The sequence below is a fragment of the Tachypleus tridentatus genome, chromosome 1 (assembly GCF_004210375.1).
Source record: "Tachypleus tridentatus isolate NWPU-2018 chromosome 1, ASM421037v1, whole genome shotgun sequence".
NCBI classification, from domain to species: domain Eukaryota; kingdom Metazoa; phylum Arthropoda; class Merostomata; order Xiphosura; family Limulidae; genus Tachypleus; species Tachypleus tridentatus.
This window is the reverse complement of record NC_134825.1, coordinates 86,168,023-86,193,187: the sequence shown is the minus strand read 5'-3', so window position 1 is coordinate 86,193,187 and position 25,165 is coordinate 86,168,023. Positions and strand designations below refer to the sequence as shown.

The window sequence follows — 25,165 nt, the reverse complement described above, 5'->3', positions numbered from 1 at the left end:
TACGTCTATTCATAGTATTATTATTAAGAGAAAGCATTTTGTGAAATGACAAGCTTTGGTTCATATTATGTAACATAAAGAAACAAAAAACTAAGGAAAAGAAAATAAGCATAATTTACTCTTAGTGAGACTTTTGCTGCCGCACCAACAATGACAGATATTTCATATCAGGCTTCTATTTGGTTGTTTTAAGAGCTATGCAGCACTAGCTTCATCAGCAAGCATATTCCTATAATTACACGTTTGAAAGTTTATCACTGAAAATAAAGACTCATATAAATATGTTGATAAAAATACAGCTATTGCCGAAATTTTTTTTACAGTCAAAATTTCCAGGAATGGAATTCCAGAGTTTTAGAAGCTCATTTTCTGCAATTTTCTGCGTTATTCTAGTCACTTAGCGATCTCTTTCAACATTTTCTAGTTCAGCTCTTAAGTCGACAAATTTTTGCCTCTACATTGAGCTGCTTTGTAAATCGATGTGTTGCATCTCAAAATTATCCAAGTCAGTCTATTGCAACATTTCAAAATTCATTTACTTTAACGTTACAATGTCTGTATACTTTACGAATTTTCCAGTTTCTTCAAATAACCTGAACTTACTAAATCTTAAAGAAAATTGTTTAAAAGTTGAATTAATGATGCTTAAAAATTGCATTTGTAAGCTCTGAATGTATATTTTCTCATGAATTTCAAGATCTGTCATGTGTTTTTTCAGATTTGGGAAATATATTTAAAAGTGCCATTGTAAACATCACATTTAGAAATTTTCAGTTTTATTTCAAAAGCTTTTATGTTATCAAATATAACATCGAGTGTTTTGCCAGATCCATGCAATTTGATGTTCAAATCATTTAAATGTAAGGAGAAATTTGTAAAAAACATCAATCTACAAATCCACACAACATCGGATAATTCTTGGCAAGAAATTTTTTTATCTGTCAAAATGAGATGACTTTTATCCAAACACTCAACAAATCGTTTAAGGATAGAACCTCTACTTAGCCAACAAACATTGTCGTACATAAGTAGTCCTGTGTACATCGAATTCGCCTTTCTCAGAAAATTCTGAAACTGTCTTTTATTTTTCAAAGCATGTGCAGAAATAAAAATAGCTATCTTGGTTATAATTTCCATCACCTTTTTTCAAATTTCTTAAGGCCAGCTTTTGCACATAAAGCATCTTTGTATGCAATACAACGAAAACCTACCAGTAGATGCCCAACATATTTTGCAAACAGATTTACAAAACATACTTTTTTACCAATCATGCTGGGTGCATCATTAGTTGTCACTGTAACTATTTTTCAAAGAGGAATCTGTCGATTGGATAATTCGTTTACAACTGCCTTAAATACACTGTTGGCCAAAATCTTGAGGCCAATGAACATAAAGAAAAATATGCATTTTGCGTTGTTAGACTCAACTTATTTGAGTAGAGCTTCGAAAGATTAAAATAAGAAAAGGGAAAATAAAAATAAAAAAACTTTTAGCATTTAATAGGGAAAATGTAAACACTACGAAATTAGCCTAAATACTAGCTGGTCAAAAGTTTAACACCATACCAAAAAGAAGTCCTAAACAGAGTAGGAAATGCCCAATAAGAGGTTTCAGTAGTGAGTTGCACAGCCGTCATTGTGAATAACGTCAAACATTCGCTTTGGCATGGTCGATATAAGCGTTTGCAGAAGGCTGGCTGGAATGTTATTCCAAGTGGTGAAGATGGCTTCACGAAGATCATGCACTATTTGGAATTGACGTCCATTTCTATAGACTTCCCTTGCCATCCGCTCCCAAACATTTTCAATGGGGTTCAGTTCGGGCGAAAATGCTGGATGGTCCAAAAGAATCACGTTATTCGTCACGAAAAGGTCCTTTGTCCTGTGGGCATTGTGGATCGTAGCGTTGTCCTGCTGAAAGATCCAGTCATTTCCACACAAGCGAGGGCCTTCAGTCAATAAGGATGTTCTCTCTAACATGCCAATGTAGCCAGCTGCTGTTTGACGCCCCTGTATAACCTGAAGCTCCATTGTTCCATGGAAGGAGAAAGCACTCCAGATCATGACGGAACCTTTTCCACTGTGTCGGGTGGAAAAGTCTCCGGTGAGATATCCTTATTGTGCCAGTAACGTTGGAAGCCATCTGCCCTAACCTGGTTAAATTTTTTCTCATCAGAGAACAAAAACTTTGTCCACTTTTTACGTCCCATGTTTGGTGCTTCTCAACAAAGTTTAACTGAGCTGTTTCGTGTTGTGGAAGGAGGCGTGGCCTTTGAAGACATTTACGGTTTTTAACAACTGAATAAAAATATAAGCACAGCGAAGCCAATACCAACAGTTTACTTTTCGTTTTGTTCAAATACTGATGTGTACACTGGGTGTGCTGTCTTATCGTTCTTGAGCTGCATTCTGCGTCCGCAAGGGCCTTAATCTGGTTCTATGATCTGCTGGTGTTTTACCGGACAACCCATCGAATCCTCCTGCTCAACGCCGGCGAAATTTGCACTTGAAATTCTCGTTTCGTATCCCTCAGGGTCTTTTAAGAAATTTGCAACAGCAGTTTTACCAGTGATGGCACGTTGAGAGAGACCTTGCTTTTGTAGCTCGACAATTCTGCCACATTCAATCTCTGTCAACATTTTAGCCTTTGCCATGTTTTCACCCAGTGTAACAAAGGAGATTTTAGTGGGAGATGTTGATAACGCTAATGCTTGAACACAAATGACTAAATTTCGTTACGTGTTTACCGATCAACACTTCGTTTCAGTATGGTCTTAAACTTTTGATCAAGTAGTATTTAGGCTAATTTCATAGTGTTCATATTTTCCCTGTTAAATGCCAAAAAAGTTTTTTATTGTTATTTTCCCTTTTCTTATTTTCGTCTTTCGAAGCCCTACTCAAATAAATGGTTGAGTCTAATAACGCTAAATCGAGCAATAATGGCTAGCCTAGCTGATGATGTAGCCTCAGTGTTCTCATCAAGACAAATAGAAAGAAATTTGCATGAACCAATACCTTTTGTTAGTTGTTCTGCTATGTTTCTTTCCATCTTTAATTGAATTCTGAATTCTGGAGTTTATTTTACCTCTATGTCTTGCATCTAACTTTACTTTTAGTGTAGCTTACAAGAAGGAACCTTACTGAAGTGGTACAACAAAACATTATTCTTTACTTCTCTTGTCAGTTAACATCCATGACCAACACTTTCCTTTGAATTTTGTATTGTGTTTGTTTATAATAAAGATTTTGTGTTGTGCACTTGTGTATTGCCTCTTCCTATGCAACAACTCAGTTGGAGTTCAGAGTAAGCTAAGACACCCTCTTCTCAACTTCATATTCTTTAAGCATCCAGCTAACTGGCCAAAAAATATCATAGTAATAATAAAACAATTAAATAGATGTATAGACAAATATCTTAACTAAACAATTACTTTCACAACTATATATAGTGAGAAATTTAAGAACATGAAAAAACATCATCAATAAAGCAAAATATTAACTAATCAGAAAACTAACTGAAAATGATTTATCAAATGAATACAATAATAATCACAAAAAACCCACTGGGAGATGACTGCCAATGGAACACATGACAAGGAACCACATATGAGAGGCAAGAATGAGAAGGAAAAAGCAATAGCCTCTTTAATTAAAGCAGGATGTATTATCTTTATTTTTTTCAGCCAATATTTTAGGTTACCTTATATAAAATTCAGCAGTTGGCCTGCCACCTGTTGAATTATTACACACAAATCCCATCAAACAAGGATCTGAGAGATAGTCAAGAGGAATATTGACTTCATCTCTGACTTCACACAAGATAGATAAAAATATTTCTTTAACAATTGCGTCTGATGGTACATCACTAGGGATTTCCATGAGTTCCAGGTTTTCATTTTTCACTAAACTTTTGAACACCTCCTTAAATAGGAAGAAAAACAAAACTGACATGTATATGAATAGCATAACATTGTAATGCTCAAAGTACAATTAAAGTGATTCCGTTTTTGTCATTTTAAATATGAACATTCCTAATATAAAAGAATAATTTCATACAAGTAGTTTTAGAAATTAATAAAGATGTGGTAAGAATAAAAAGTGAATAAAAAATGTATTATTTGGCAAAAGTGTAAATGAAATACAAAATGTGTACAATGAGCAAAAGGACATTATACTTAAAGGCACCACTGTGAAAAATATGTTTAATCACTTAGTTTCATATAACTTAAAATGTAAAGCACGAAATACAGTTACACTTTACTGATATGATAATTTATCACCAAATCAAAAGATTAAAATTCAACTGTGACTGATTATGTTACTGACAAAACATGATGTAACTTATTTACATAAGAGTGGGAGACTGATCTACAAATGACAATAATTACACTACACTGACCTAAACAAAACCCATTTCCAGTCACTTTGTTTCATTATAAGAATAGTATTTCATGCCAAAACAAAAACTTTGCAACTATACTTAAAGACAGAGGAAAAGATTTGCAATATGTAAACACAATAATAATTATGAAACACCATCCCATCCTGTGTGGCTGTTTTGAAAATAAACTTATGTTTCAATAAAGTTAACTGACAGCAAGACCTCATACATTAAAAATATTTTTGGTTTTACCAATAGTAAGACCTTACAATATCATTTTGTACTATATTTATGTGAATTTCAACTTGCATTTTTATATAAAATAAGAATGTCCGTTGTAGATGAAAAGCCATGAACCACATGAAGTTCAGCAACTGGAAATGTGGGAAAAGGAAACTGTATAGAAGTAATGATCTATGTGCATTTAAATATAGTAGTGTTGGCTAGTTTGCAAAGGATATTAACTCAGGACAGCCTTAAGCTAGAATTAAACAGTGGAAAGGACTGGGATAAACTAATTACAGAAAAAAATAGGGACAACCTTAATGTAGGAACCAATTACAGAAATAGTTTTAAGGGTAGGCTAAATGTGTTACCACTGCAATATTAAACATATAAGAAAAGATATATTACTTTACAATAATCCTCAGAATGGAGGATTTTGATATTAAGGGAATAATTACTTAAATGCAAACAGTTTTCATGAGAGGAAGTTTTTGAAATATAGTTTCTTTAATAAAAACAGAGCTCTAAAAGTAGGGAAGGGCTAGCTTATTATACTAAATACAAGTTATGTATGGTTGAAGTTGAAGATATGAAATTTAATAGTAAGAAAGTTTTGTGTTGTTGATTTCCTTTCACCCCTTCTAACTTGGTAATATTACATGAATGTATAATTTGCTTTCTTACCCTGATTTTAATTTAGTGATGCATATTTGTTGTTGTTTTTTTAACATGCTTGACAAATCACTACTTAGCAGTAGCTAACTGAGGCTCATACTGCCCCTATGTATCTATGACTTAGAAAATTAAAGTGACTTGGTTGTGGTAAGAATATTGTGTAAGATGTTGTTTAAATATTTATTTTGTGTGTAAATTTTGACAATTAATTTTTAATTAACCATTACTTGATTTATTAATAAATAAGTATCATTATGATTGTCAGTGAAATCCATACATAACAGCAGAGAAGGATTTCATTTGAAATTTGTTACAAACCACCAGATTAAATTCATGAGAAATTTTACAGTAAAATTAAGATGTCAGCTATTCAAGAGGTCATAATTATGAGAAACTTTAATTTCAAGTGATACAGATTTCAAAATTTCAATGCCAAACAATGAGGAAGACAGGTTTTTAAAAATTCTTCAGAATAGTTTCCTGTGACCAACTAGTGACCTGCTGAGTACAATTCTATTTTAGCTTTATTGTTAACTTCCAATAAGGAAATGGTTAAAAGGCTGGAGATTGGGAATATCTTAGTGAAAGTGATTATACTACATCTGGATTTGATATTTTACTGAATATAAAGATCATAAAATATGAAATTTTAGTTACAAATATTGAAAAAAGCTAATTTTGAAGTTATATGACATGAATTGTGCATTGTAAAATGGGCAACTAAACTGAGTGGAGATACTGGTTAAATGTGGACAAACATTTAAAAATGAATATAAAACAAAACTCAAAATAGAAAAAAAAATAGTAAAGAGGTGCTACAAGGTTAAATCTATAAGCAATTTTGTATGAAATATAGCTAAATAATTGCACCAATGTTCCCTAAGATCCACAAGTGAAAAGTCAACAAATGGAGAGATAAACTTAAATTACCATTAATATGTATGTTTTACTATAGGGTAGTTATTAATTGTTAAGTTATATTACTAATTTAAACAACTTTATACAATAATAGAACATTAACTATTTAAATCACTGTATCATATACATTCATGTATGCACTGCTGAAATAACGTTAGCATGCTCCATTCTATTTAGGTGCTTTTCATAAATAACTTTTATTCAGTTTAAATGTTGATAGCAATGTCATAATTAAAATTAGATTACTCAGGTCTTTCTTTAGTTTGTGTACACCTCAGGTAACTATTCAACCAGCAGAAAACAAATGCTGAACATTAACAGAAACATGAAATTAATGACAATGTAGCAAAGAGTTCCTGTGACATAAAGATACTTGGTACACTGAAAGCATGCTTTTAAGCAATCAGCCAGTACCTGGAGCCCATTCTGGAGAGGAATAGAAAGCCATCTTTTCTTCAATTGATGAAGTTATTCATCAAAATTATAAGGATTTGGTGAATCTTTCCCTTAAAATCTAAGAAAACTCAAGTGAGTCTTTTGATAGGTTGCCTTTAATAGTTCCCCAGGTTTAAACAAGGTTGTAATCCAAATAGTTAGTTCTTTAACTTGATCGATACAATTTCGTACTGGTAGAACTGAACAAAGATTTATAATAGCAAGATTAAGTGAGTGATCCATACACTGAGTGTACAGGGCCTTGCTTTACACATCTCAAATTTGTTTTTGGACACCAGATCTTTTGCCAACCATGGTGGATGGCCCCTGATATTCTTTGCCATTTAATTCATTTAGAGATAATCCAACATTAGTATTTTTGTAATTGCACATATATGTTGCTCTCATCCTCAGCAGCTTAACAAAACCAATAAAGTATTTCCTAATTCCACAGCTGTCATCTAGAAAGGAGAGACATATTGATAAATGTTCCACATTACGAGAAGACATTTCATTAGCAAGAATAGAGCAGAATCAGCATTTTTTACAACAATGATATTTACTTGAATTACATCATGTTCTATGACATTCTTGATGTCATTTTATTGGAATGATATAAATAATCTCTCAGTATTTCTTCATTTTTAGATTGTTCCAGCAAGGTCAGAAAATTGCCATGATTTTTGGAAGAATTTATATCTTTGATATTACCACAAAATACCAAGCCTTGTTTTTCTCAAAACAAAATATCACAAACGATCTAATGAAGAATACATTTATTCTGAGTTATACATGGTGAAATGGCACTGGTGGTAATAATATCAACTCTACTCACTGACAGATATTCAATGGAAGCCTTCAAAGCATCAGTAGAGAATCATGATAAAGAAATTTTAGAGTGGTTGCATAAAATATCACTACTTTTAATCCAGTTGTTAAATAATTTGTTGACAAGCACTATATTATCACATTGACTATACACTAGAAGGAAGACAGCACAAGGATCACAAAAAAATGCCATCCAATTTTTAGCCATTTAATAAGATGGGTATTTTTCACACCAAGTTAAATTTGTCATTACACCCATGAGAAAAGGTGGTATGAAAAACTTTTGGTGATTCCACATGCTGATAAAGATGAAAATACATTTGGCATATTTCATCAAGAGGTTTTGTTGGTATCAATAAATTACTAATGCCAATGCATGACTCAGTGACTGCAAAAACATCCTGGCAAATATCTGATAAATCCATGTGTCACAGTGGGGACTCTTATCTTAGGAAGGATTGGTTGGGTGGTTGGTTGATTTGGTGTTTTATGACACAAAGCAGCTAGGCTATCTGCACCAAACATATGGTAAAAAGTTTAAAGTATATTTAGCAAAATTCATAAAAGGAAATTAAGGTAAAACAAAACAAAGTTTAAAAAACATAAATAGCAAAAAACAACGTTTACATCCAGTTTACAACGTTAAGAGAGAGCCTACAGTAATGCAAGTTGTAAAAGACTTTTTGCAGCATAACTGTAATTATCATAACTCACCAGGAAGACTAACAGGTAAGTACAAAACCACCATCAGTCACCTGAAGTTGGCCTTTCCAGTCCTGGTTCCGAGTTATTTGACATCATGGCCATTTTCAAAAAGTAAAGCAATAAAAGTTTTAAAAAATTTGTAGCAAAATTTTAACAACTCACCAGGATGACTAACAGGTAGTTCAAACAGCAATGTTAGTCACCTAAAGTTGGCATTTCCAATCCTGGTTTTGAGTTATTTGCCATTACAGCCATTTTCTAATTTCAAATTGAACTAGATAGACTGTGATTCTTAAAGAGGAAACACATTAAAAAAGGTCTAATATATAAATTAAAAAACTTAAATAGTATTAAAAAGATTAATGGCCTTTAAAAACCTAAAAACATTTACAAAAGGTAAACAGTGTCACCATCACCAATAACATTGTCTAATGTTATGGACAAACCTCAGGACAGAACATGTTTAAAATGGAGCTGTTGTTGAAAGTCGTAACGACAGCAATAAAGTAAAATATGGCTTATTATGACCTGAGTGTTACACAGACTACACATTGATGCATCAGTTCCACATGAAAGAAAATGATGAGTTAAAAAACTGTGACCAATACATAGTCTAGTTAGAACAACTTCCTCTTTCTGATCCTTATGGTAGCAAGGTGGCCAAAGTCCAATATAGGGTTTTATTTGGAAAAGCTTTTCACATTGCTCACTCCAAGTTGACTTCCAGCTGGCACAAAACAGAGCTTTTAATACAGGACCATAGTCCACATATGGAACAGTCACAGCGGTGATAGTGCCAGAGCAAATAGATTTAGCTGTGGTATCAGCAAGCTCATTCCAGCAAATACCAACATGGCCCGGTGTCCAGAAAAACTGGATAGAAGTAGATGTTAAAGAGAAATGGGCCAGCTTTTCACATTGCTCACTCCAAGTTGACTTCCAGCTGGCACAGAACAGAACCTTTAATACAGGACCATAGTCCACATATGGAACAGGCACAGCGGTGATAGTGCCAGAGCAAATAGATTTAGCTGTGGTATCAGCAAGCTCATTCCAGCAAATACCAACATGGCCCGGTGTCCAGAAAACTGGATAGAAGTAGATGTTAAAGAGAAATGGGCCAGTTGGTTTTGAATACTGGCGAGAATGGGGTGTGAACTAATGTCAAGCAATTCCAGGGCCAGTAGAGAACTAAGCAAGTCAGTATAAATAGTGCAGTTTGAGAACTGCTTAGCTTCTATGTGATCCAGGGAAAGAGAAATGGTATATAGTCCAGCAGTGAATACAGAAGCTGTAGAGGGGATTCTGCATGCAACCACCACACTACAACAAACCATGGCAGAACCCACACAGTTACCTGATTTCAAACCATCTGTATGAATAGGAAGGGAAGGATGGTTCGAAAGATGTTCAGCAAATAACAGACAGTATTTCCAATAGAGAGTGTCTGCTTTTCTCAGATGACTTAGAGACAGGACACATTTGAGGACTGTTAGAAGCCATGGTGGGATAGATGGTCTGACCAGTGGATACAGTAATGTTATCTAAGAACAGACCCAATTTATCCAACTGCACCTGGATACAAAGGCTAAAAGGAGCAATGGCAGATCATCTGTTTTGAAAAAGTATTGCACACCGAGGAAGGAAAATACAACCCCAGGTAGGATGTTTTGGTAAGGAATAAAGTTTCAAAGCATATAGTAAAGACAGCTGCAAACTGTGAAGGTTCATGAGACTCTATGTATAAACTCTGAACTGGAAAAGTGTGGAAAGCCCCAGTGCAGAGCTGGAGTCCTTGATGATGAATGAGGTCCAGCATCTTTAAGGCCGAGGTTCTGGCAGAGCCATAGACCAGTGATCCATAGTTGAGTTTCAATCAAATAAAGGCACAATATATCTTTAGCATAGAACATGAACCTGCTCCCCAAATGGAGGACACAGAGGATATTCAGTGCTCTTGTACATTTGACCCATAGCTGCTTGATGTGTGGTATAAAGGTCAGCTTATGGTTAAAGATAAGCCCCAAGAACTTTGTCTCAGAAACCACAGGCAGCACAACTTTTTTGATACAGAATTCAGAATCAGGATTAATACCCCTCTGGTGGCAAAAGTGCATGCAAACGGTTTTAGAGAGAGAGAAGTTAAAGCCGTTTGCCATGGTCCACTTCATTAAACAATTGAGAGCAGTCTGTAGCTACCACTCAAAATACCTCATGTTTGACTGACACGAGATGTGAAAGTCATCGACATAGAGCTTGTTTGCAACAATGAGAGGAAGTTGTTCAGTAATGGCATTAATCTTTATACTGAAAAGTGTGACACTCAATACACAACCCTGAGGGACTCCAAGTTCCTGTAGAAAAGAACAGGAAAGTGTTAAACTCACACAAACTTGGAATCTACTGTCCATTAAAAAATTTTTATAAATAAAGATGGGCAAATGGCCACGTAACCTATATATATGGAAGTCTCCATATATATGGAGCTCCATATTGTATCATAAGCCTTCTCAACGTCAAAGAATACTGATACAAGATGTTGTCGTTTGAGAAAGGTTAGAAGAGGTTGTTTGATTCGAGGAACCAAACAAGACGAGCATTAACCATCCTCTCTAAGGTCTTACAGAGACAGCTCATCAAAGCAATTGGACGGTAGTTTGAAGAAATCATGGGATCTTTCCCAGGTTTAGAGAAAGGTAGGACAGTAACCTGGTGTCAGGCATCAGGAAAAAACATTCTCCTGCCAGATACAGTTAAAAACAATAAGAAGAATAGCAAGAGAAGCAGAAGATAGATGGTGCAGCATTTCATAGTGTACATCATCAAGTCCAACTGATGTACTGCCAGACCGATGAATGGCCAGTTCGAGTTCCACCAGGGTAAAGGTATGATTATAGGCATAGAGAAAATCGAAAGGAAAGAGGTAATCCCTCTGTCTGAGTCTTTATGGCTAAGAAAGTGAAAGAAGAAGCAGAAGTGCTAGATACCCAGCAAAAGCTTTCACATAAAGTATCAGCAATGCTCTGGGTATCAGCTACTTCCTGGCCATCAGAGAGCAAGATTGAGAGGGTGACAGAATTATATTGCCCACTAACCTTTCGAATCTTGTCCCACATGACTTTGGAACTGGTGGTAGAAGATATGCTGGTTGTGTTCTTAATCTAAGATTCCTTCTGGCTCTGATGTCTTACCCACTGAGCATGTGCACAGGCCTGCAAGAAAGTGATACAGTTCGAGAGTGTGGGAGCAAACTGAGAGATCAATAGCAGTAAAGGACTGACTAGGTGCATGAAAATAAGTAGAAGAACCACTTCTGAAAAGAGAAAGGTTGCAATCAGAGAGAATATGCTCCACAGTGCAACCCCTCCTATCAATACCAGCACTTCCCCAGAGTGGATGATGCCCATTAAAGTCCCCAGGATTAAAAAGGGAGACAGAAACTGTTCAATGAAAGCATCAGGGTTAGTGATGGTATGATCCAAGGAAACACGGATGGCTATGACCTCCAAGGGTGTGTTAAGTGGCAAAGACAGGGTGGGCACATGATGATCAAATGTGCCATCCCTCCATGCATTTGTCCATCACACAGCCTGTCATACAGGATGATAGGAAGCAATCAGTGTTTTGATGCCATCCATATTAGAACGTAAACCTCGACAGTTCTGTTGTATCAAGGTGGCCATTTTTATTTATGTGTAGGCAAATTGGGTGGAGAACCCTTCTGTTTATGACCATGTCTTTTTTCTTTACTGTGTTTATTCGAGGGAAGTCTATCAACCTCTATGGATTCTGCCCTGGGTTGATTGGGCAGGTCTATGCTGTTGGAAGAGGATTGCAGTTACTGAGAGCATGAACAAATGATCGTTTTACATCTTGAGATGGGAGAAGAAAATGTACCCGAGGAAATGCAAATACCCAGAACCAAAGGAAGTGGATCTTGGGATTTGTTGGAATGTATGTTTGGGACAGAGATGGATGTTAAAGTTGATTCAACAACTTTTTTAACCATGGAGGTCAAAAGTCTTTTCATTTGGTTTGAGAATGATTCTTTTGAAGGCACAGAGATCTGTCTGCACTCCCACTGTAGCATTAGAACGAAGTGCAGCAACATACATCCAAGATGAAAGGCTGCACAGCAATTTTCGAGCCTCAGGATAAGTAATGTTATGAATTGTTTTCAAATGCTGCACCTCTTTTTCTTCCAACCATTTCAGGCAAGAACAAAAGTAGAATTGGTGAAAGCCATTGCAACTGATGCAATGAGGGTCCATTGCCATCGCAATGAGCACACATCAAGGAACTACAACATGATATCTTTGAGTGACCAAACCACTGACACTGGAAACATTGGAGAGGGTTTGGAATGTATGATCATGCCCTGCAATTAAGATAACCTGCCTTGATTGTGGCAGGTGGACATGGTGATGTAAATGTCAGAATGCGAATATTGGTCAGCATCGTAATTTCATCTTTTCAAGAGGAGAAACACCTCACTACAGAAACTCCTTTAGTGGAAGAACCAGAGAGAATCTATGACCAAAGGAAGGAATTCACATCCCTCTCAACAATAGCTCCTTGTGACAAATTTAAAATAGTATGAAGTGTAACCTCAATAGGTATATCCCCAATTGTCTATGAATGCAAGAGGAGTTCTCTGTGTTCAAATGTAGATGTTTCCACCAATATTTCACCAGATCAAAGCTTCTTTACTGACTTTGGAGAGCCAGCAAGTCCTTTTAGTCCTTTCTGAATGAAAAAGGGAGACATTTGCCCTAAATGTTGATCTGAAAGAGAATTTAGGATAATAAAATGAGGTACAACAAATGTTACAGATGTTGAAGACTGCTGCTCAGAATCTTCAAGATGTGGTCATTTACCTATGGACTGTTTTTTTACTGTTTTATTTAAGTTTTTAATTGGAGGGTCCATAATAAGAAAAGGAAAGTTTGGTGCCCACTGACCCCACCCACCTATGAGGGGACACACTACAATGACAAACAAGGACACTGCAGCAAAGCCAGGGTTTTGTGAGCACTATACCCAAACACCAGCATCAGATATAATGTCCACAACACCTGTTGAGAACATTCAACATTGGTACTTGGTTGATCCAAGCCCAAAAGGACCAGCTTACTGATGCAAGGAATTCAAGGTCAAAGTGGTGTGTTAGGGTTGGACCCCCTCCACCACCAGGATCCTCTCCTCTCCTTCACAGGTCACCACCAAGGCAAACATGTGGGTGGATGTTTAGATCCCAAAGGAGATAAACTGAAAGAACAGAACCTTCTCTGGGAGGTCCCCCCCCACCACGTACAAGAATCCATACCAAGGGGCTTAGGAAGGAACTTAAGGAGGAAGGCTACAAGGATGATAACTGAGATGGACATGTTAAGGTCTTTGAAATTGTTTTTTTCTTTAAAAAAAATGAAGGGGATCAGATTAAGATGTTTAAGACTGTAGAGGGAATTTATGGTATTGACACACTATCTTTTTGCATACTGGAATCCACTCAGCTCACAACCACAAAAGTATCATGAGAATAATTATAGTATGATTTTTGATAATATAAGCATATGTTTACAAAATTTAGCAAGTTATTGGTAAACATCAAAAGACTTTCACACACTTAATACTTAATTCAAAAACTTGGTATTTAAGATTTTTTAATTAAAAATTCTCTTCAAAATGTTTTCTTTCAGAATGTTGGCTATAGAACACGCAGACTAATTTTCATTTTAAGATTAAAAATGCTTTTATGCATCAAGAAATTTCAACTTTCAAATGTGAAATATTTATATCCTAGATAATTATCTTTTTTTTTTAAATCACCACAAAACATTAGGAAATAAATGTAAAGTATGCTTTTTCTTTCTAAAATGGCTACAGATTATATCTTGAAAACACAAATATTTAGTCTAAATAGCTTGAATATCATAACAAACATTTATACATTTTATTGCATTGACCTTTCAGCTGTTGTTGGCTAATGTCACAGAAATTAAAACAATGTGGTGCACATGCACTCATGTTGCCATATCCAAGTACATAAAACTGATCTTCATGAGGTGACCTCTCATGGTTGTGTTTTAGTGGACCAGCATTTTGTAAAATGAAGTCACATTTCATTTATAATACATTATATATGTGTATATACATTATTACTATTTATAAATAAGGTTTTAAACTTATTTTTCTTAAAACATAGAACAGTCAAAGCAAACAATTATGACCTTTGTCTTGGTTGATGCTTGTCATAGGTTGCTAAGCCAATTAAGAAACTTTGCACATGGAGGATGTGAAACAATTTTTTGAAGTTTTATATATATATATATATATATATAAACACATTTGAAAGACCAAAAAATCATAAATTACTGTATCTATACTATAAAAGTTCCTTATAATTAAACAAGTTTAGTAACAGTGTTGTATTTTGGTCTAAAAGAAAAATTAAATTTCATAATAATTAGCCTGATGGTTTGTCTTAAGAGTTAATGTCATCATATTTAGAGATGGCTTAGAAAACCACCTGATATCATTCAAAGCTTTTGATTGGTTATTCATGTGTCATCTATAAAAGTAAGTGTATATGAGGGGTAACTTCTAAATATGGAAAAAGGTGAACAAGGCCATTGTTTGATTCAGTACATAAGTGATATCTCAGCAAATAGAAAAGATAGGAGGTTATTATTTTATAGTCTAGCTTTTCAATATCAGTAATTTAAATTTGTAATTCATATAAAAGTATTGACTTTTTACTTTAACATCACAAACATCTAATTTCAACCAGTGCAAAATTAAACATACCATGCAACACACAAAAATTGATGTTTAGGCATATTTGTTTAAATATTTATTTAATTTCTTGATTTAAAAATTACATAATTATAAAATTTGAATTATAACCTGCTGTTTGATACCAAATCTAATGACAAATTCATAAAATAGTAGTTCAGTAAAATTTTGAATGCGAGTCAACAAACATAATACATGGCTTTTAATCCACAATCTACATGGAAAGAGGCCCTTACGTTAGGAAAGAAATAAAGTTGTTAGAAAACATTTTCAGGAGCTACATAGATGATAACTAGGCTGGATATATTAATGTCTCCAAAATTGTTTTTTTGTTGAAAAAAATTAAATTGAGAGGATTAGATTAAGACATTCAAGACTATAAAGGGAATTTATAGTGGTGACACATCATTTTTTGGCATACCTAATAGTGAAAATGGAAGTTATCTGGTTAAAAGTTTTTTTTTCTTAAGAGGATGGTAGGTCTTTGGAATGGATTACCTTCAAAATAGTATATGCATTAAGTTCAAAAGAAGGTTTTATAAGCATTTGTATGATAAAGGATAGCTTTCAGATTTTTAAAATTAATTTATTATTACAATTATTACTTTTTAATAATAATTCTTGTGTTAACTATTTTTTTAGTGGATGAGACTGTCACAATGGACCAACAGGTTGTCCTTAAATATTATGTTAAGGTGATTTAAAAGTATATTTGCATCAATTTAGATTATTTTTTGTCTAAAATGTTTGTTATTTTCCATACAAAATTGCAATTGTCATTTCTAGTGCACAATGCATATTAATAAGCATTTTGAATGATAACTATCTTCACGTTGACTATAAATGACTGAAATGATACGGTCATAAGGTAGGCCCATAACATCTCAGTCAATAATCCTAACAATTATTTTCATACATCTCTTCCTATCCAAATTACTTGCTTGCCAGTGGACTTCTAAAATATCCAACATATACTAACCTTGGCATAATGTATACCATAAAAGATAATACCTTAATCCTACTCTTAAAAAAAAAAAAAAATACAGTCCTTTTAAAATTTTCCTACCCTAAATCCATAACTTCCTTCTTCTCAGTGTTGCAACATATTCTGATCTATTCATTTAGACTGTCAAGAATCATTTAAAAGATAAGTAAAATATTTTTAGTATTGTTATCTGTTCAAACCATTGATACAAAGAGTGAATGAAAAAGGCCTCAACTTAGATCCTTGAAGGACCAAGCTTTCAAATTCTCTGACTTTGAAAAATTTTCATTTGTAAAAAAGTTTCTGCTCTCTAGTAGTAAGTCAATTTTCTATCCACTTTTTTTAGATTTCCACCATATCAATAGATTTTTCAAAGTCAAGATACAACATTAACTGAAGTATTCATATTAAAGAAAGAGGAGTCGTAACAAAATACTATAATAAATAGTTAACTTAGTAAGGTAAGAAAACACTTCCTCAAAATATAATTCAGTTCCACTATCTCTTTGTTAATCTTCTTCAAAGGCTTAGAATCAAACCCCAGCAGTTTCCTAAACTTTTCCAAAATGCTTTTCCTTCAACAAAAGTAGAATGTAAAGAAAATTTCTTATAAACATTCAATATGTTTAACAGTTCACAAATCCCTTCTTCACCAGTGAAAAGTTGTGTAACACTAATTAAAAAAGTGGTTTAGTGCAGTCAATACAAGTTTAAAAACCCTTTTGTCAAACTTTGAGCTATGTTCTTGTTCTTTAGGCCTTGATATTAGATTTATTGACTTAATTTTTGTTGTTGATAAACCTCATCATCATCCAAGTATGTCTGACATAACTTAAAAGCTTGGTGTTTTTCATTAAGTATTAATCTGCATACTTTAATCACCTATTCAGGAATGGGATTTTTCCTTAACTGTTTGTAATTAAGACTTCAACGAAATATAAACATATATTAGGTAAAACAAGAGAACCATATAGTCATATGAAATACAGTACAGACTCTTAATTACTACAGTAAAGTTAGAAAATAAATAATCAAAACTCAAAGATAAATGATAATTATACACCTGTATAAAATACTAACAAAGATGTACAACTGTATATGGAATACGTATTTAAAACATACACTGACACTTTATAGTCCATTACACTGAAGATATTTACATATGTTTTAATAGTGAAATACTGTCCTATGGAATTATGACTTTTGTTTTTTGAAGTAAAATTTGAGATCAAGCAGGTCTGGAAGAGCTGATCAAATGTTAAACTCTAAAAACAACTAATTAAAACTGTCTTAAATGGCAAATATCTACTTCCACTTCATTTGTAAATAATAATAGAATTTTGGAAAAACTGAATTAATTGTATGGCTATTTTAATGAGCTTGTAAAGCTCTAAATTGCTTTTTATACCATAATAATAATAACTTATAGTTTATATAAATGACCAGCATTAACCTCTGGTTCAGGATGTCCACCAGGTCGATCCAAGCATCCTGGATATTCTCCACAGTTGTGACTTCTTTTGATAAAGATGAAATCATGATTTGTTGTTTCAACAAGTGCCCCTATACCAAGTGACTGAGACATGTATGCCCAGTGGTCATCAAAGTCCTTTTTCCCATCTTCTAGAAACTTTTCTGTAAGTGGTGAACAGCATGTACCCAAAAACTCCTTATATGATGTAAGTCCTAACAGAAGCTGTATTTTCAGTTCAGACTCATTAGAACCAAGAACAGTGTGAACAGTATGAAAACGAAATTTCAATCCATTAAACAATGTCGGATTTTTCTTTTTTTGTACTTCCCAGTGGTTATCTATTAGATTTTCTGAACTTGGATGTTTCATTCTATTGTACAAACTAGAAAACAAAACTACTACTTGGTTTTTCTGGATTCCTTCATTGTTCTGAATGCATTTGATTAATTTAAGACTTTCTTTATCCAATGTTTCTTGCTCCATCTGTTTCCTATAAAGAATAAACCAAGTCTAAAATTGGAAAACTGGCAGCTGGAAATCCGTTTGTACTGTACGCGTTTTTCCGTCCTCTAGACTCCAGCTGCATACTCTCGTTGAGTTTACAGTTACACAAACTTGAAAGTTGTACCACTCAGAATATCCTACAGCTTTTCTTTCCACATCAGTATCATCACTTTTAAACCCTTACTCGTAAAGTTTCAAACGTAACTGAATCACACAAGCATAAAATTTCAGTATAATTTATAAATAAACACAATAAAAAGGATAAAAAAAACAATAAAAGTTCATTTGATGTTGATTGATACAAACAATTCAAAATATATAATACTTACAAATTGCACTACCTACTTGTTTGTATATGCATTTATTAAGTTTTAGCACAGTAAAGAGCGCTAAATAATTTCTGTAACTAACGTACAACCTATCAAAAACGATGCAGAAAGTAACATCCACCCCATCCCCTAGTATACTTTAATCTCGCACTTCATTGCTAACTTAAATAAATAATTATTTGATATCAGTCTGAATACTGAAAGTAACTCAGAGGCAAAAAAGTGAAGTTGAGACAGTCAAGTGACTTCCTTTGTGAGAAAAATAAAAATAATTAATGAAATAATTCGTGGCGTATTCATAGAATGATTATTGGTAAAAAAAATCAGTTATATTAACAGCTTCTAATATATAAAAAAGCCAATGCGATTTATACCACAAAGTTCCCCAATGGCTTTTATATTATATCGCTTAGTAATGAACGTATAACCTAATACTGATATTCTTCTATGTACTGAAAGTACAAAAAATATGTAGAAAACTAGCAAAATACCTGTTGAATACTTAATTTAGAATTACCGTTGAGGTACTTTGTTTTCTGTTGAAAACGTTAGTGATATAGCATAAAATAGCTTACTTTAGAAACGATTTGAGTTCAAAATTGAATAGATATCTTTTACTTTAATGATAAATTTTATGCACCTCATGTTCACGTCTTTGCATTTATTTTAGAAATATTACACTTATGAGACCCCCTCTCCCACACACTCAAGGCCTCCTTTCACACTTGCCACTGAAATCGTAATGGACAGACAGTAATCGAACTATTCTATCTGGATATATGCATTTTATTTTTGATGACTGCGCCTATTTCCAAAAATCACACGTGACGTGACACACATTGGCTATAGATTAGGTAACCTATTAACATTAGTTACTGTTAGTACTTTGATATTTTTTAGTCTTTACGAAATCACAAACGTTTTAGTCTTTACAAAATTGATCAGGCATAGGTCGTTCAAGAGAACAACAATAATAAAACTAATATTAAATACCAATAAAAAGCCAGCTTATAACACTTTAAAAAATATTAAGTCACTCAACTAACATAATAATTTGGTTCAGTGTTTAATCCTTGGTGACGAGAAAACCCACTTGTAGAGAAAATTATATATGTAAAAAACGGCTCTTCTCATAGTGCTTTCTCTACCCATACCAGAGATTTTTACATATATAATGGTTTAGTGTTTCTTAAAAAAGCTGCTTCAAAAGATGGATCAATTATTTTGGGATAAATTATGACAAACAACTGGCTTGGCCAATTTGAGGGTGCTGAATTCAAAAATGGTTCCTTCACCTCAAAAACAAGCATGGCACAGCCAGATGGTTAAGGCACTCGACTTCTAATCCGAAGGTTGCGGATCCAAATCTCCGTCACTCCAAACATGCTCGCCCTTTTAACCGTGAAGACGTCATAATGTAACGGTCAATCTCCATTTTTCGTTGGTAAAAGAGTAGTCCAAGAGTTGGCGGTGGGTGGTGATGACTAGCTGCCTTCCCTCTAGTCTTACACCGCTAAATTAAGGACAGCTAGTGCAAAGAGCTCTCGTGTAGCTTTGCGTGAAATTCATACACAAAACAACTTCAAAACTGAAAAACAAAATGACCGCCATTTAACCTTGGATTTAGTCATATATATTTTAATACATAAAGTTTTTTGTTGTTTTTTTAGAATGCAGTTTGGTCAGTTTGTGAATACTGAGTTCAAAAATGGTGATTACAAACTTAAATTTTGTCTCTTTCTTCTAACAAAAACTGAAAAAAACTCAAAATGAGTTTGCCCAGAAGTTGCGCTAATTTACGCGTATTGGTTACCACTTCCATATCTGCATAATTGTATTAAACAATATCTGATATGTCTAAACTAAAACACAAAATCAGTGCTCAGCAGCAGATGATAGATTTTGGTCATATGTTAATTTAGAAAATTAAAAAAATGTGGGAAAATCTTGCAGTCGCTCTCACATGTGCATGCCTCACAGCATCCCAAAAAAGAGGAACTGGTAACATTTCATCTTTCATAATTTCATTCAGGTAAACAGTTTTCCTAGCTATACATGCAACAACAAGCCACAGTAAAAGAGTCTGATCTTTGTAAGATATTTTCGTTTGGACAAAAGATCATTCCAGGACACAATGTACAGGATGATTCTTTGCTGTACAAAGGTCAAATTTTGAACTTGTCCACTTTCCTTCACATTCTGCAATGTTGATGTTATATCTAGAAATGCTTGATCTTTGTTTGCAGTGTTAAACAAAACTGATAAGTTTGAAACAGCTTTGAAAAGTAAGAACCTTTGTAACACTTGTTTGAGATTGTCTTCACACTGTGTATCCAAGCTCATGCGACTTTTTCTGGATTATTTGCCTTCCATTGAATCATCTATGGTAAGTCCGTAAACACTTTGTGTATTCTCTGTGACTTGGAATCAAAGATTGTAAAAGATGGCCCATCTTAACAAAGCAGAATATGAATTGATAATTTCAACAATTCCTCCTCCGACTTTTCCAACTTTCTTCAACCACTCTTAGGCATGGTCGGGATTTACTTTATTGAACAACTTCTGGTTACAGTCACTCACAGCCTTATATTGATGAAAATTTTCTTCAACCTCAGGACAAAGCTGATGAATTTCTAAAAATATATAGTACCACAGGGAATATAGTTACTATATTTGTATTGAAAAAAGGATGACAGCACTATTCGTAAGGAAATAAGTTAAAGTTTCCAATCAGCTTCCTTTTGGGTCCTGACAAAAAAGCAGCAGATCTTTGACCATTTCAAAGTAATTCCACCAAAACAAAAAATTTGGACAAACACTTCTCTTGGATTTGAACTTCTTCATATAATACAGAAATCTTTGACAGCCATCTATATTTGACATATTATCATCTCTATCCTAGTCAATGGCCAAGTCATTTCTATCTTCAGATCAACATCATTTTCCCACTATGCACTGAAGAACATATAAGAATATCACCTTTGACTTGTTAGTTCAGTTTGTATGTACGCCTCACTTTTTAAAAATCTTTTCCACAAATAATAAGTTCAGCTGTTCTTTGTGCAACTGGGTTGCTTTTAACCCAGCTTTTCAGAATACCAAAAGACTGCATATGTTTATCTATGATTTTGATTAAGTTCATTGCTATATCAAACCTTCAAGGTGAGGGGTCAAAAACCTTTGGTATTCCGTATATGACCATTTTAAATACATCAATTTGCAATAAAGGGCCTCATCTGCAGTCAGTACTAGATAGCTCTGTCCAAAACTAGGAGCTATAGAGTTTCCAATTCATGAGCTAGAGCAAGAACTAGGAACACATATCCAATGATGAATTGTTCAAATATAATGGGGCACAGTTGTCAATGAAAGTTTGTCGAGCTACGTTTTATTGATGCCTTGTTCCTTTTCAAAACAAAATCCCACTTTTTGTATTTGTTGGTACGTCATTAGTGTTGCCATTTTCAGTAAAGTCTTAAAAATAATCCATGTCAAAGAGAGAATCAAATTTTCATGTAGACTTGGCAACATAATTTGATGGTAGAAAGGACTTGTTCAGTTCTTTGAATACTTGCAGTACTTTTCTGGAAGAAGGGACATAAATGTCACAGGATGTTTTAACATTTTGTCAACTGGTTTGTCAAGTTTACCCTGATTTTTCATTTTTAGCCATCATTGATTGCATCTTGGCCACCATATAACACACTTAGAAAGGTCAATAAAATATCTGGAATGCACTCACATATTCCTTGATCAGAAATATTGATATCCTTTACTTTTAAATATTACAATACATCAGCTCCTAGTTTAAGGGCAACACGAATCATAACAGGATTTAGTTTGTGCGTTTGTTATTAAGCATAAAGCTACACAAAAAGCTATATGTGTTAAGCCTACCACGGGTATCGGTTTCTGGAGGAATAACTCCACATACATACCATTGTGTCACGGGGACGCACCATAGCAAGAAAGAAATATTATTACTGCGTGAAGGTATGGTGAGATTATTTTCATCTGAGCTCCTTTGCAAAAGGATAACTACAGGGATATGTGAAAACGCTTTTGAAATCATTATGGTACATTTCATTGTTCCTTTTGTTCTTTCGCGTATATAAAACTCATACAGCTTATCAAGAAGCATCTTACGTCTCTTAACGATTGTTAAACATGTGTACCTCATTGGAAAGATAGTCATACCTATCCCAAACCTCACTAATATCATACTCAACTCCTTTTTTTTTCAGCAAAGCCTTCAATTTTTTCACACAACCAAGCTAATGGTATGTTGCTTTTGAAACAATGCTTCGCGCTGTTAAAACTTATCAAATATGTCAGGTTAGACTTTACTTGTGTATCTACAAGGTCAAAACAATGAGAGAGAGTTATACATAGTTTACCGTGACATTTTGGATCAGACATGATTTTCTTTCTGCTCATTTAGAAGCTTCCAACCATATGCACAAACTCCATTTTAGTGCTCTTGAAAAATATGCACAAAGACCAGTCAAGGGGTTTCAAAGAACTTTGCAAAGTTTTTCGATGACTCACGACTTGCAATTGATTCCGATTGTTAACAAGTTTGAAATCTTCCTCCAGACAAATGCTGCTGTGTAGGATTATCTCTTTCCATGCTTGCAACTTTTCTTTGTGGGTGGGTGAACCAATGTAAAGAATCCTCTGTAGGCCTATCAGTAGTGAGTGAATTCAAGACAATTTCAACCTTTCCTTGTACCTGTTGTCTTTATACTTGTAGCGCTTTATAACATGTTCTTTCAGCTTTTCTAAGCTTTGTTCAGAGCTACAAAACAGTGTATCATTCTTGATTTCTTGAAAAATGACAGAAAGACTGTAATCAAGTTCATCACTGGTGCAAGATCGCAAAGACGATAGAGGCTCCATTTCAGCATAGCACTACTACAGAAAGAGTTTATATTGCAGACAAAGCTTTTGGAACTTGGAGGGAAGCGATACAAATTACTACTTCCTGTTTGTTTACAGATTTAGCCTAGTCTCTGAAGTATATTTAAGTGCAATATGTGAAACAGTAATATAAATTTTCCATTTTTAAAAAGTAAAGTAAGTTTTTCACCTACTTATTCCAATACTTTAGTCAACTGTTTCAGCCTAGTATAAAGTCAAATTGTTTTTGTCATGGTAACACCAATACTTTTTAACCGCGACGTCGCAGCTCGTAAAATGCCTCATTCGTATTTTTGCTTTCACGTTTTTCACAGTACTATTGTCTCTTAACCACTTTGAGATCTAACTACAGTTTTGGACTCACAGATTAATTTATTTCAAGCTTGTCTAAAATAATTTCAGTTTGAGGGTAGGCTGGCTGAGAGCCTGATAAGTAATGAAATCGAATCGGGTATCAGCGCACCCCACGCTTGATATTAGTGTCGAAATATAGTTAATAAAAAACAAAAACCAAAGTCTTGAACGTTAATTTACTCTAATTCTCTCTACAAAATGTCAAGTATCTCAGCTGTTGAGAATTCCCTCAAAGAACCATTAGGTCTGTAACAAGGACAGAAAACATTGCGATTAAATGATTGACACACAAATTTTCCTGCACTTTTTGGGTGGGTGTACAAGGTAATGGTCATTGATTTTGAAGGGTGTATGGGTAGCCATTTTGTTTTTCTATGTTTAAGGTGTAGACGCAATTGGCCAGGTTGGTACACAAAACTTTTGAATTTAGCACCCTCAAATTAACCCGAAACCACTGTTTGCCAAAAATGACATAAAAATGTTTGATGTTGATCACTTTTCTGAAAAGTGAACCAAATTACAAGCTAAAACCAACATCCGTTTGGTTTGAATTTCGCGCAAAGCTACACAAGGGTTATCTGCGCTAGCCGTCCCTAATTTAGCAGTGTAAGACAAGAGGGAAGGCACCACCAACTCTTGGACTACTCTTTTACCAAAGAATTGACTGTCACATTATAACGTCTCCACGGCTGAAAGGGCGAGCATGTTTGGTGTGACAGGGATTCGAACCTGCGATTCTCAGATTACGAATGGAGTGCCTTAACCACCTGGCTATGCCAGGCCTACCAACACATCCGTAACAGTATAACTTTAATGTTACAGCTAAGAACCTAAATCGTTTAATGTCGATAAACTCGTGTAGAAAATAATCCACCATAAAATTATTTTTCCCAACCTTAAGTATATGTTAAATAAAAAATCATCTTTCTTATTTTTATACGTCTTCCCTGTTGACCAGAATCATAGATATAAATAACACTAAATCAGGGATGGCGAACCTTTTTTGAAAGCCTGTGCCCAAACTCGGGAAAATCTTCTAAAACATTTTCTTGCGTGTCCTTGGTGACTTTTAGCAGCAGATTATCATTTATCATTATTCTGAATTATTTTAAATAAAACAGCTTTAGGAGTTATGTGTTATTAATAACTATAGTAATTCACAAGAAATAAAATTAACGAATTAGTAACAATAATAATGGACTTTTTTAAAGGAACAAGAATGAGTCCTCTTGTTTATTTACGTCTATTCATAGTATTATTATTAAGAGAAAGCATTTTGTGAAATGACAAGCTTTGGTTCATATTATGTAACATAAAGAAACAAAAAACTAAGGAAAAGAAAATAAGCATAATTTACTCTTAGTGAGACTTTTGCTGCCGCACCAACAATGACAGATATTTCATATCAGGCTTCTATTTGGTTGTTTTAAGAGCTATGCAGCACTAGCTTCATCAGCAAGCATATTCCTATAATTACACGTTTGAAAGTTTATCACTGAAAATAAAGACTCATATAAACATGTTGATAAAAATACAGCCATTGCCGACATTTTTTTTGACAGTCAAAATTTCCAGGAATGGAATTCCAGAGTTTTAGAAGCTCATTTTCTGCAATTTTCTGCGTTATTCTAGTCACTT

At 34.1% G+C, this 25,165-nt stretch overlaps 1 protein-coding gene across 5 annotated transcripts; it reads right to left on the bottom strand.

Moving 5' to 3' along the window:
• Positions 1 to 918: 918 nt before the first annotated feature.
• On the bottom strand, positions 919 to 18,984 carry LOC143254512 (uridine diphosphate glucose pyrophosphatase NUDT22-like). Of its 5 annotated transcripts, none has more exons than XM_076509704.1 (3): positions 18,829 to 18,984; positions 17,400 to 17,910; positions 919 to 3,920 (listed from the first exon to the last, which is right to left on the bottom strand). In XM_076509704.1, exons 2-3 carry the CDS (start codon positions 17,901 to 17,903, stop codon positions 3,696 to 3,698), a joined length of 729 nt encoding a protein of 242 aa, XP_076365819.1. In that variant the 5' UTR covers positions 17,904 to 17,910; positions 18,829 to 18,984; the 3' UTR covers positions 919 to 3,695. The 5 variants fall into 5 exon arrangements, with proteins under 5 accessions (XP_076365819.1, XP_076365803.1, XP_076365825.1 ...); XM_076509688.1 differs by having other exon boundaries at positions 17,400 to 18,128; positions 18,829 to 18,980; XM_076509710.1 differs by having other exon boundaries at positions 18,745 to 18,979.
• Between the last annotated feature and the right edge of the window lie 6,181 nt (positions 18,985 to 25,165).